General features: G+C 32.3%; 3 protein-coding genes across 3 annotated transcripts; 1 reads left to right on the top strand and 2 right to left on the bottom strand.

The window, feature by feature from the left end:
* Positions 1-250: 250 nt before the first annotated feature.
* Positions 251-4,298, bottom strand: LOC135957280 (lipid scramblase CLPTM1L). The gene is made up of 3 exons (XM_065508002.1): positions 3,768-4,298; positions 3,262-3,702; positions 251-1,097 (listed from the first exon to the last, which is right to left on the bottom strand). The coding sequence occupies exons 1-3, from the start codon at positions 4,215-4,217 to the stop codon at positions 306-308; spliced, it is 1,683 nt and encodes a 560-aa protein (XP_065364074.1). The 5' UTR covers positions 4,218-4,298; the 3' UTR covers positions 251-305.
* Positions 4,299-5,603: 1,305 nt separating this feature from the next.
* On the bottom strand, positions 5,604-7,850 carry Bap60 (Brahma-associated protein 60). Its single transcript, XM_065508162.1, has 3 exons — positions 7,656-7,850; positions 6,325-7,551; positions 5,604-6,254 (listed from the first exon to the last, which is right to left on the bottom strand). The coding sequence occupies exons 1-3, from the start codon at positions 7,776-7,778 to the stop codon at positions 6,099-6,101; spliced, it is 1,506 nt and encodes a 501-aa protein (XP_065364234.1). The 5' UTR covers positions 7,779-7,850; the 3' UTR covers positions 5,604-6,098.
* Positions 7,851-9,386: 1,536 nt separating this feature from the next.
* LOC135957812 (26S proteasome non-ATPase regulatory subunit 5) lies at positions 9,387-11,146 on the top strand. Its single transcript, XM_065508616.1, has 3 exons — positions 9,387-10,393; positions 10,452-10,632; positions 10,688-11,146. Exons 1-3 carry the CDS (start codon positions 9,433-9,435, stop codon positions 11,049-11,051), a joined length of 1,506 nt encoding a protein of 501 aa, XP_065364688.1. The 5' UTR covers positions 9,387-9,432; the 3' UTR covers positions 11,052-11,146.
* Positions 11,147-11,910: the final 764 nt, after the last annotated feature.

The raw sequence follows: 11,910 nt of genomic DNA, 5'->3' as shown, positions 1-11,910 counted from the left end.
TGATTTCTTAACAACCGCAGTTAACAACTGGAAGCGCCATGATGGATCTAAAAGCCCTGAATATGGGGAATAGATATTGCGTTTTGATGTACATAAATATAAAAAAAATTTAAAACAAATTGAATAAGTTTTAAAATTCTTTACAACAATTCATAGTCAAGATCTCTGTGCAATTTGTCCAAAAAAGTTTCGAATTTTCGAAATAGGTTTCGATTAGCTTATTATGGAAAAATATTCAAAACAACAAAAATTGTCTATATTAAAATATGGAATGTATTTATTAAAATAAAAAAAGTCTTCTATAATTACTTTAGTTTTTTATCTTCTACATTACTAGTAGTTGTTTCTGATGCGTCTTCAATTAAACGTTCAGCCAAATCTTCATTATCCACAGTCTCCTCAATGCTAAGACCAGTATCGAGACGTTTCTTATCGACTGGATACAGCCAACGTTGATACAGATAAATAAGGAACACAATATCATCACGTAGGCAAGCAACACGGTGGGCAGTGGGCATGGTTATTATAAAGGCAAACACATCATCAATAAATGTTATAAAAGCCTTATACATAAATGCACGCCATGGTAAATCAGCCACTGACTTGAGTTTGTAGTTGATAAATAATTGGGGAAGCATAAATAGGAAACCAAAGGCATAGACGCCTTTCACTAGCGAATTCAATGTCCAAGAGTACCAACTACGATGCGGTTGATAAATAAGTGAATAAACTGCTCCACCTACACATAACGGATACAACAAATAGCTGAGATAACGCATGCCTTGTTTATCAAATTCTTCTGTTTTCGATTCGGCAGTACCATTTGACTTTGCTTCGCCTTCATCTATACGCTTGGATATACCCTTTAGTGTGATTTCTAATTTAAGTATTTTTTTGCATTTCCATAATTCAATCAATACACCAACGCCAGCTGGTATTGAAATCAATAATGAACTTTTTTCCTCCAACAAGTAAAAAAATATGATGATCTGGGAAAAACAACGCCAAAGTGTAGTTCGAGTTGAAAGACCTTGATATGATTTCCGTTTGCGCCAAAATATTACGTCATTTTTGAAGGAAAGAAAATCGAAGAGAGTCTATAAACAAAGAATTAATTAATAAATTGCAAGTAAATGGTAAATTTCTAAATAATTATGTATAGAATGCAGTAAAATTAAGCGTTGCATATGGAAAATTTAAATTAATTCTGCAGCTAAAATCTTTATTAAATCTATGCCTGTAGACTAGAAAGTATATTTCTAATACAACACATTGCAGAATCTCACAAAAATATCAAAAAATAACAAATTTATGTTTTTAATTCGAGTATTGGAACTGTTAGTTCTGGGTTCCTCAATGCTCAGTTCTTCGTATTTCTTTGATGGATAATGATATGTGCAAATAATCATTTGTCTTTGTTGATGATATATTTCTTCAATTTAGTGCAGAAATGGAATTATTTAAACTTTATCCAAAATTAGAGTTTTTAAATAAAACAAAATCCATTAATTTTCATTTGCCAAACTTGAATCCTACAATTTACTTTGATGACAGAAGTATTGAAAATCGTCCCTTCAATAAAACAATAGTGTATAAGCATATACACCATTATATTTTTATTGCATAAGAATCTACATAACTGATTCTAAATGTGGTCACAATTTGGTGAAATTATACTTCCACAAAGTGGGTCAAAAGATCAATTGAAATATTACTTTTGTTCCAGATGTCTACTAACACAAAAATTTTAAACTCAATTATTTCGAATTGGCCTGGTAATGTAGTAAAAGAGTACATTATCAAAAAACAAAATACATTAGAAATTGATATGTTTGTCAATAGCTTTTCTGTTTTTTTACTAGGCCAAGTACTCTACATTGTGAATACCACAACTATTGTTTTATTAAGGCGAAATTTTGAGTCTATAATATGTGTTCAAAAAACTGGCAAATATGAAAAACCGGTTTCCGGTTAACCGGAAAAGTGTGATTTGATTATTGTATTTTTAAAACCCGGTTAAACGGTTTCAGTTTGTGTTCAAAAAAACCGGTTAAACGGTTTATATTAAATTTTTATTTAGCATTTTTGAATATTTAAATATTTATCTTTATGCAATTATTTTATATCTTTTACGAAATATTGTCAAATGCTATAATTTTCTATAAAATAAATCAATATTTTTAAAAATTGTATCAAAGTTTTTATAAATGTTTTATTGAGCTTTAGAAAATATATTTCATTAAAACCGGTTAACCGTCTTATAAAAACCGGTTTGTCAAAAAACCGAAAAGTTAAAAAAACCGAAACCGATGGAGTTTACAAAGATGAAAAAACCGGTTGACCGGTTTCGGTTTTGGATACTCTAATAATATGCCTTGTCATTATTAATCTTTAATAAGCTTATTGATTGGCTTTCTAAGAGCTAGTTTCTTACTTGTCAGTTAAACTCAGCTTAACACGCTGTTATATTAATCCTGAAACATATTTTGCCGGAATTTAACCAATGATTGTGTTTCTCACTAGTGGATTAATTTTGTTAGCATTGCCATACTTTTCAGTCAAATCACATGTTTATTCTTCAAATTTTTTCATATAAATATGGCAACACTTTAAATTTTATAAGAAAAAGCAACCGCGTACATAACTTTTTTTGTAAATTTTAACTTTCTAAAAGATAAAGCGACATAAAAGTATATAAAATGTATATTAAAAATTATATTGATGTTAATAAAGCAAATAAAAACAAAGAGCTGCTGTGCTGAATTGTTTATTTTATTTTCCATCTGTTTGTGCTTTGGCATTTTATACTTAGGTTTAACTCACCAATGATGCTCAGTTAAACCTAGATTATATAGCATATAAACAATAAGTGAGAAACACAATTTTTAGTTTAATTTAGGTTTAAGCGAAGAATGTAGATTATCTCTATCCCAGAAACTAGCTCTAAAAAAAATTGCTTAATTACTGCATAGAGGTTGTTTCTGCTACTTTGTTATTCTATATAGAGCGTCTAATGAGGATACTCAGAAACAGTTTTAGGTATATTTTTTATTTTAAGCTGCGTGATCTTGACAGTGTTTAAGAATAAATTCCCGTTATTCTACGTTGTAATTTTACTAATTATTATTATATGGATTTCTCGCATTTGGAATCAATTATCATCGGATCTTAAATTATTCACATATTCCATTTATATATACATATTTTATAATTTTTTTTTCTTCTCAATTTAAATTTTTTAACCTTAACATTACTACTTACATGAATACTAGCCAGAAATATTGTGGCCAAGAGGAAATAAAGATTTGTATCGGACAGCACAGATTTAACTTCTTCTACGTCATTTTTTGTGAAGCCCATTTGAAGCATCATCTTCATTGCATGCTCAATCATAAGCATTAGGCGTAATTTCCCAATGCTCATGGGACGGAAATGAAATGTTACAGTAAATGTCGACATATTGCGATTGACTGGAACCAAATTTTTCATACGCATGTTAAAAAAGTCGGTCTTTAATATCGGTAAAATCTGTTGATGACGATTAACATGTATAAGTTGCGACATTTCGGGAGGTACATCTTTGGCTGATAGTGAGATCAAATCGGTAAGTAGAGATACATGTACTTCAGACATGATGTGGGTTTTAGGTTTAGTTACAGTTGCTGAATTCTTCTTTGATTTTGAGTCTTGTTGTTGCTCTTTCTGTAAGAAAATTTGGATATTAAACAGCTTGCAGCTTAAGTCTTTTATAAAAGAACACAACTTACGTTACTACTCTCTCCTAATAAATTAAATGCCTCAGCCTTTGGGACCATATATTCGGTAACACTTAAACTGTGTATCACAGTGGGCCCATCTCTTTTTAGTGTCTTCCATTCTAAAGGTTGGCCTTGCAGGGACAAGACTACTTGCATGTGCAAGGTGCCATTGCGTCTTGTTTTCGCCGGCACTTGAATTTCGTAGTCTTTCTCGTAATGTTCCCAATAATTAAAATCCTTTAATGACTCCAGTTTTGTTACCTCCGTGTAAATGGGATTTGCACCTGTCGAGGTAAACAGGGCCAATTGCATACGTGGTTTATTTGTTAGAAATGAAGTGTAGCAAGGAATGTCACTGCACTTGAGCGTAGTAAACAACTGGGCCATCATCCACATTGAGTGGCCAATGTAGCCAAGGAAGGCTACACCCAAGATAGTGGTGATTGATGGAAACGCCATTTATATTTAATGTTTAATTAATTTTCTTCCATTAATACAAGAAAACAAATAGAAAACGCCTTGAATAGAAATTAAAAAATTCAAACAGCTGTGTATACTGATTGACATCTGACAGCCGGTGTGTTTTACATTCTTCTTTTTTTGCAATATATTTGGCATTCACTGTTGGCTGTTTACACGTAATACAACAATTGGCAACACCGCGGCTGACTTCAGCGGCTGACATCATCCAAACCATTTTTTTGTATGAAGTTTTTACGATTTAGAATTGGGGGGTCTATCAGCCAAAGATTCCCATAAGAATTACACAGGCATCAGCAAGTGAGCGGCTGACTTCAGCCGGAGTATAAGTTGCCAGATTGATAGCATTTTATTATCTCTAGTTTTTTGTACGTTAATAATCCATTTTAAAAAAAGCACAGTATTTTAGTCGAAGCTTCTTAGAAGCTAGTTAGTTACTAAACAAATTTAATTTAAGATTTTAATATACATACACATTATCAACCCGTATTTAAAAAATAATAAAATATTAAAAAGCTATTTATTTAACGTTGTTGTTACTCGAACCGAGAAAAACTTAATTTTGGAAGTAGCTTATCTGAAGCAGATCAGCTACCCTTCCACCCCTGGAAAGATTAACTCATTAAGATTCAAAGTTTGTGAACTTTTTTTAACCAAATATATTGAAAATTAAAAAATGGCAGAGAATAATAAGAATGTATTCTGGAACCAGTTTCTGCAAATATACCAGGCCCATCCAGCTTTGTGGCAGTTTAAGATGGACCACCAAGCCAAAGAAAAAGGGATCATCCTACTGATTGAAATGATGAAAGAGGTGAATCCTTAAGCTAACCGGTAATCGTTTTAAAGAAAATCAACATATTTGAAGCCAAAAAGGTAAAGAATAGCATGTGGTCTGGATCATTAAAAGATGATCTTTACAGATCTAAATTGTGATTGAGAGTAATTTATTTTAACTCTCTAAAATAAAGTTACTGGATATTTTTCACAGGAAAGTACGCGAACACTCCTATTATGTTTAACGAGCCAAAAATAATAAGTAACGGAAAACGTGTTAAGTCCAAAAAAAGTTACACACCCCAACATATTTTTTTGGATTCTCCTATAAAATTTGTAAACAAAAAAATAACGCTATATATCGTTGCTCAATTGAAGTTGTAACAGTGTAGTCGATTTGCAAATTGAACCAGTCTATTGAAAATCTTATTAAGTATAGCACAACACTATTCAACTCACTGGCTTATAATCATACAAATCGTACTACAAAAAACAATCTTGACTTTTTTAAAAAGCTGATAGTTAAATGCGCTAAGCAAAAATACACAAAATAAATCCTTAGGACCAGCTATTAAAATAAAAATCGTATTTTTCTTAATTATATTAATGTTTATTCTTTTGGAAACATATAAATTTAGCTTTGAATTTAAATTAATATTTATATTGAAAAAGAAATTATGCAATAAAATTGTTACAATTGGTGATGCGCTGATAATCGATTAATCAAACATCCTGACTAATCAAATTTTGTATTCGATAAATCATACACTTTGTTTACAGGATTCGATTTTATTTCTTGATTAAATTTGCCTTCAATAAATCTATTCCAATTTAAAAAAACATAATTTCAAATTGATTAGTTATAGTTCTGTTAACTCAGGAATGTTGATTAAACGATAAATTGATTAGTCTTAACGTTTGATTATTCTTTTAATCGCACATCTCTTACAATGCAATGCTATCCCTTAACATTATTTTATATATTTAAATGAGTCCGTCTGACTTATATGACAAAATAATTAAATTAGACAGATAAGTATTAAAACTAAACCGAAAGTGGGGAACAAACGTAAAACGTTATCCTTAACCATTTCGTATACCCAGTACTTGTTCAAGTTCAGCACGTTTCTGATTGACTTTAGTGAAGAAATAACGAGACACGGCTTCGTGGGTCCAAGGCTGATAATAAAATTCAGCACGGCGTTCCTCTTCCGGATTACCGGCCACATCGGTCATTGCCTATGTAGTTAAAGAAAAAATACAGTTTTTTATAATTTAATGGTAATAAAACAAAGCGTTTGTGAATTACCTTCAAATCGCGCGTTTGACTAACTATCCATCGCTGTATGAATGTTTGAGGATCTTTAGCAAAACTAAGGAAGAATTCCCGATTAGTTTTCATTTGACTGATCGTTTCCACGGTTTCGTGAATTTTAGCATCAAGACCTTGTATTTCCTGCTGATTGGCAGTGCTCATAAGGAAGTTGTTCATTTGGTTTTTAAGAGTATCGTCTACTTCAACATCGATGTCATAGCATGCTGTCTGTTTATTTTCAGCTCCGCTTTCAATGAAATGATTAATTACAATTGGATCCGGTGGATGTAAAAGAGGATTGAGTCTTTGAGGAATTTCGGCAAATTTCATGCGTTGGCAACCAAAGATTTGTTCTAAATACTTGTCACAATTTATGTATTCCCTTTCATGGGCGTCTTGCAGCTTGTGAGTCTTTATATACTGCCACAGGGCAGATATTATTACAGGCCGGGTTTGTGTATGAACACCCAGCAGACGTGCTAAACGTGGATCCAACTTAAATTGTAATGGTTGATAATCCAACAACAGAAGTATGGTGCATCGTACGTTTCGATCACCAGGTCTTTTAACTTGGAAACCATCGGTCTCTTGTGTCGTATGAGTACGGTGCCACTCAACCAAATGATTGTCTGGTCCATACAACTCCTTGTCGAGTTCAATGACAAGTGACTTAAAAAATGATGAAAATTTTCTTTTTATTTTTGTATTTGGATCACCCTTACCATCCTCCAACAATCGCCCTTCCACTCGAAGTTCCCAAGATGCAACCGAACCCTCATCACCATCATTCGTCGGTTCTTTGCTAGGATAAAAAGTATTTGAGATGAAAATTCGCAATTTACGCTTTTGTTTCATGGGTCGCTTTAGTGCTTCCTGTATATCCAAACGTTTTCTCATTATAGTTGTATCTAATTTCCTTTCAAAAGTTAGCAAATCCATATAAGCTTGAGACTCTGGTACCAGATCACGTACCTTCTGTGGCAAAATTTTGTCGGCCAACTTCTTTTTCTTTTTTGCGGCTGAAAATTCACTTTTACCTTGTGTAGTGCTTACAGTACGTGATTCGGCAGACCGTTTACTGCCCCCACCACTACCTGTTCCACGTAAACCACTTTGAAAACCCGGCTGAGTGGCACGCTGGTGTAGCGGTGGGCCACCAGGTGAATTTGTATTGGTCTGCACAGGTTGGGGATTGCTGGGATGAAGAGGAAATCCCCTTTGCTAAAATAGAAAATTACATATTTTATTTTGATGGCTTTTGCGGTAAGGGTATTGGTTTTTATAAACACTCCTCTATCGATCACAAAGTTCTTTGACATACATACCGGAAAACCAGTTCCTGCAGCGTACGGACGCATACCGGCTGCTTGAGGTGGTGGTGGTTGATAACGAGGTTGCCCAGGCACTGGTGATTGCCCTGGCTGACCAGGAGCAAACCTTTGAGACATTATATTCTATAAAATTGCAGAAAATTCACAGGACAAAATTAGGTACTCTTCTTCAACGACGCAAAGTTGTGTGGTAAATTGACGCCATTTTGCCAGCTAAATGTCAAATTAAATTCACCACGGTTCATGTAACTCCAGCAGCATTGCCAACGTGGTTATTTTGTGTTTATACACAGAACAAAACATTAGTCAGGTAGTCAGTATTTGATGGATATCGATTACGAAAGTTATTTGAAAACAAAAAAAAATGGTACGTATTATTATTTTATTTATTTAATATCAATACAAAGAAGCATTCGTGGAACAAATACAAGTATTGTTAAGAAAATGGTATAAATCAAGATCAGCGAAACAGCTTGCATTTTTATAATTTCTTTGGTGTTGATAGCTCTCATAATTAGAAGCACAAAACCGTTAATATTTTTCCCTGCTCTCTCTTAGTTTAAGAGTTATATGAATTTAAAGTCAATACATATAATAGTACATTTCTCATATATTTGGAAAACAAACTGATCGTTATGGGTATCATTGAATAGTGCTTCACAATACCTTTAATATGATATATAAAATGGTACAGTTTATTAATATTGTGAACCAAAAATTCCTTTTTGATTTTATATGACAGTACTTCAGAAAATTTTGATATACAGAAAAAATGATTTTAGCGAAGCCGGTGTTCGATACACCCCAGAGTTAAAAGTCCCTTCACCCGGCCGAAGGCCGGCAGTACAGAAAATGTGAATATTAACAGAAAAAAAATTATGAAAATATAAACTGTTACGCGGATCTTGATTTGTTCCCAGTCGTAGACGACCACGGTTGATACCCTACATATATACTATTTTATATATAATAGCAGGCTATACCCCGTTCTCACGACGACATTATTCGTCATTCACGCTCTCATTCGTCATTCAACCCCCAAATTACGAACTGAATTACATGATTCGCGATAAAAAATTTCAAGTGCGAATTACCTTGTTAGTAAGTAATTCAGTTTGAATTACCTTACGAATTACGAACAAATCAGCTCAATGTCAGCTGTCAAACAAAAGTACCAAAAAAAAAAATATTTCATTTAAACATATTTGTATTAAATAAATTATTTAAAAATAATTAAAAATGTTATTAAAATTAATTCACTTGTAAAAGTATTTAAAAAAGGGACATAGGAGGAAAAAAAGAAAATTATAAAAAAACAAGTTAACAAAAATAACACAAGAACAAGAAATAAATGTCAAATTGAATTACGAATCTGTTGTGAGAACGGGTTGTTTCGCAATAGTAATTCAGATCGTGAATTAACAAATTCCACCGCTCGTTAGAACATGGTATTATACTTGATCAATATAAACTGGGTGTTCACAAACAATGGTGTTAACAGATTTAGCAAGTGACATCCATATTTCGAATTCTTGTAGTAAACTTATTTCCAGTGTATACGTTTTTCAATGTTGGCAATGACGACGAAATATAAATGTTACCATTTGTGAATTACAGCTCCAGATTAGTGCTACCAAGTCTTTACCTATTTGCTTGGCAACTCTGTTCATACTGTTTACATTTAGCTTGTAGGTGATTTGCAAAAAAAATAAGCTGTGAAATTTGTTTAATATTGTTAATCATATAAATATAAACAATAACAAAAATAACAATGACTGAAGAGTGGTGTTCTGAAAAACTAGAAAAACTTAAGATAAAAGAAAATCGTTTATCTACATTGGCAGAAATACGCGGGCGTCTCAACGGAACTCCCAATTTGGAAACTAAAGTTACAAATCGTTTGTTAAGTTCTTCAGAAATTTATGATTGCATAGAGGAAGATGGACAAGACAGTGATGGTACCATCAGTGCAGAACCCCTAGATTTAGTCAGTGATATTTTGTCTATATGTATGGCGAATTTAACTTTAAGGCAGAACGATTTGCCACATTTGTTGCATAGAGCTTTGTTGCACAAACGTGCCCATATTAGAGCTCTAGCTCTGAATGCCATACTAAAGGAACTTCAAAAACAAATTGGAGATGATACTTTGAGTGATGCGATTTCGGATGAACTTTTGAGTCACATTTTAAGTGCACTGAAAGATCCAGAAACTCAACTGGGAAGTCCGGCTTTAGCCATTTTGTCATTGGTTTTAGAAGGCCGTTTACAGGAACAGTTTGTTAAAGACTCGCTTTTGGATGCGCTCAAAAAGAACGAAGTTATAAAATGTCGCGTTTATGAATTGGCTGTAAATTTGGGAAAACGATCAGCTGCCACTTTGGAAAAAGTGGAATTTATACTTGATCATGCATTGGTTGAACTTGACAATGATGACATATTGTTGCAAGTCAATGTGTTGGAAATACTTGTCTCCCTAGCGGAACAAAATCATGGTCTTCTATATTTAGAGAAACGACAAGTATTTGATGTGATTGCAAAACGAGTTGAAGAAATGGAACAGAATCCACTTGATCGCCTGTTGATTCCAGGTATTATGAAATTCTTTGGAAAAATATCCAGTGTTCAGCCACAAAAAATTATCACTGGTTATCCTCACATTATACGCTGTCTTTTTGAATGTATAAACTCGGGTGACACTTCCATTTTGCCAGCAGCATTTGATACATTGGGTAAAAATCAGAAAATATTCTATAAACTTTTGCATAATATGTTTAATGTGTATTTCAGCAAATCTAACACAAAATCCCCAAGGAATTCTTCTACTGCAACAGTATTACAGTACGGCAATGAAAGATGTATTTGAAAATTATTCTTCTTATTTGCGAAATTTGCCAACAGATTTAAAAAATCGCGCATTTAATAGTTTGGAACATATATTCACATTTAATTCTAAAATATTAGAAATTAGGTAAAAATAAGTCATGTTTTTTATTTTTTAAATCTAACTTTAAACTTTTTTTTAGTTCCATACTACATTGTTGGTTTAATTATTTAAACGATGGCTCGAATAATATGCAATTTCTAATGGACTTTTGCCGCAATCCATTCCCTGACATAAAAATATCTACACTTAATTTAATCCGTTCTCTATGTATGTATCCGTGGGGTATTGATGCACTTAAAAATACAGCTGGATTTCTGGAGTATTTACTTGATCGCAAAGTGGAGTTTGACAAAGATGCCAAATTTGCAAAATTCAGTCTCATCAAGTTGTTGGCCGATAGCAGCGCTTTCGATGTTCAAACCAATATACAATTGCGCACATACGTAAATGAAGGTCCCTATTATGTGCAGAGCATAATGGACGTTGCCGTGGAGGGAAATTAATATGAATTGTTATTTCATTTACTGTAGATTTAGTACTTTTACTATATTTTTATAACATAACTATTTTTACAATATAAAAAAATTGTAAAACAAAATATAGCCATCCTTTTTTTTATAGATTTAGACATGACACAACAATTGAGAAGTCGCAGAACAAAAGGTACTTTTTCGCATCTTTTCAAAAATTGGCTTTTTGGTATTTTTATAATATTTGGGTTGAAATCTTCTAGAAACAATCAAATCAGCCAAATTTTTTTACTAAGTAAATGGATTCAAAAAAAATTTGTGCTTAACAAAACGTACAACCCTAGTATAAAACGAAAAACAATATTTAATTTCAATGTGTAATTTGTTTATATATTTGATCAGGGTTAAAAACGGAAAACATACTTTTTAATTTTGTTTTTAACAAAGCGTACTTTTTTTCTTTATTTTTTAACAAGAGGTTCTTTTTCCGATATTAAAATGGTTTTATATCAAACATCCTTAACATTTAATGTGTTGACTTATGGCAATTAGATGTATATATTGATAAGTAAGAAACATGTTACCATTTCCAGGTTCATGCAGTTTTTTAAATGTGCGAAAAAGTACATTTTGTTCTGCGGCTCCTCAATTATTGTATCATGGATTTAGAGAAAATACATTATGACAAACATAACACACTACATACATACACACATGGACAAAAGTTATCGTCATATCACTTATTTTTCGTTCGATGAACTACCACGTTCAGAAAAAAGTCAGAAAAAATTAATCATAAATAGTCCTTCATTTTACGACACATTTATTTAATTTTAGTAAAAACTAAATTTGCAAAATGTTTATATACTACTAAATAAATAGCTAAAATCAA

Source organism: Calliphora vicina, chromosome 4 (assembly GCF_958450345.1).
Source record: "Calliphora vicina chromosome 4, idCalVici1.1, whole genome shotgun sequence".
Taxonomy (NCBI): domain Eukaryota; kingdom Metazoa; phylum Arthropoda; class Insecta; order Diptera; family Calliphoridae; genus Calliphora; species Calliphora vicina.
Note: the sequence above shows the minus strand (reverse complement) of the source record. Positions and strands in the feature narration are given on the sequence as shown.

Bases quoted from the DNA above. Each gene is read 5' to 3' on its own strand.
- LOC135957280 (XM_065508002.1), bottom strand. From the start codon at position 4,217: ATGGCGTTTCCATCAATCACCACTATCTTGGGTGTAGCCTTCCTTGGC. The intron at 3,703-3,767 runs GTAAGTTGTGTT...ATTTTCTTACAG, and splicing joins TATTAGGAGAGAGTAGTAAC to AAAGAGCAACAACAAGACTC. The intron at 1,098-3,261 runs GTAAGTAGTAAT...CTTTGTTTATAG, and splicing joins TATTTCTGGCTAGTATTCAT to ACTCTCTTCGATTTTCTTTC.
- Bap60 (XM_065508162.1), bottom strand. From the start codon at position 7,778: ATGTCTCAAAGGTTTGCTCCTGGTCAGCCAGGGCAATCACCAGTGCCT. The intron at 7,552-7,655 runs GTATGTATGTCA...TTTCTATTTTAG, and splicing joins CTGCAGGAACTGGTTTTCCG to CAAAGGGGATTTCCTCTTCA. The intron at 6,255-6,324 runs GTAATTCACAAA...TTAACTACATAG, and splicing joins GTCAAACGCGCGATTTGAAG to GCAATGACCGATGTGGCCGG.
- LOC135957812 (XM_065508616.1), top strand. From the start codon at position 9,433: ATGACTGAAGAGTGGTGTTCTGAAAAACTAGAAAAACTTAAGATAAAA. The intron at 10,394-10,451 runs GTAAAAATCAGA...TGTGTATTTCAG, and splicing joins AGCAGCATTTGATACATTGG to CAAATCTAACACAAAATCCC. The intron at 10,633-10,687 runs GTAAAAATAAGT...ACTTTTTTTTAG, and splicing joins TCTAAAATATTAGAAATTAG to TTCCATACTACATTGTTGGT.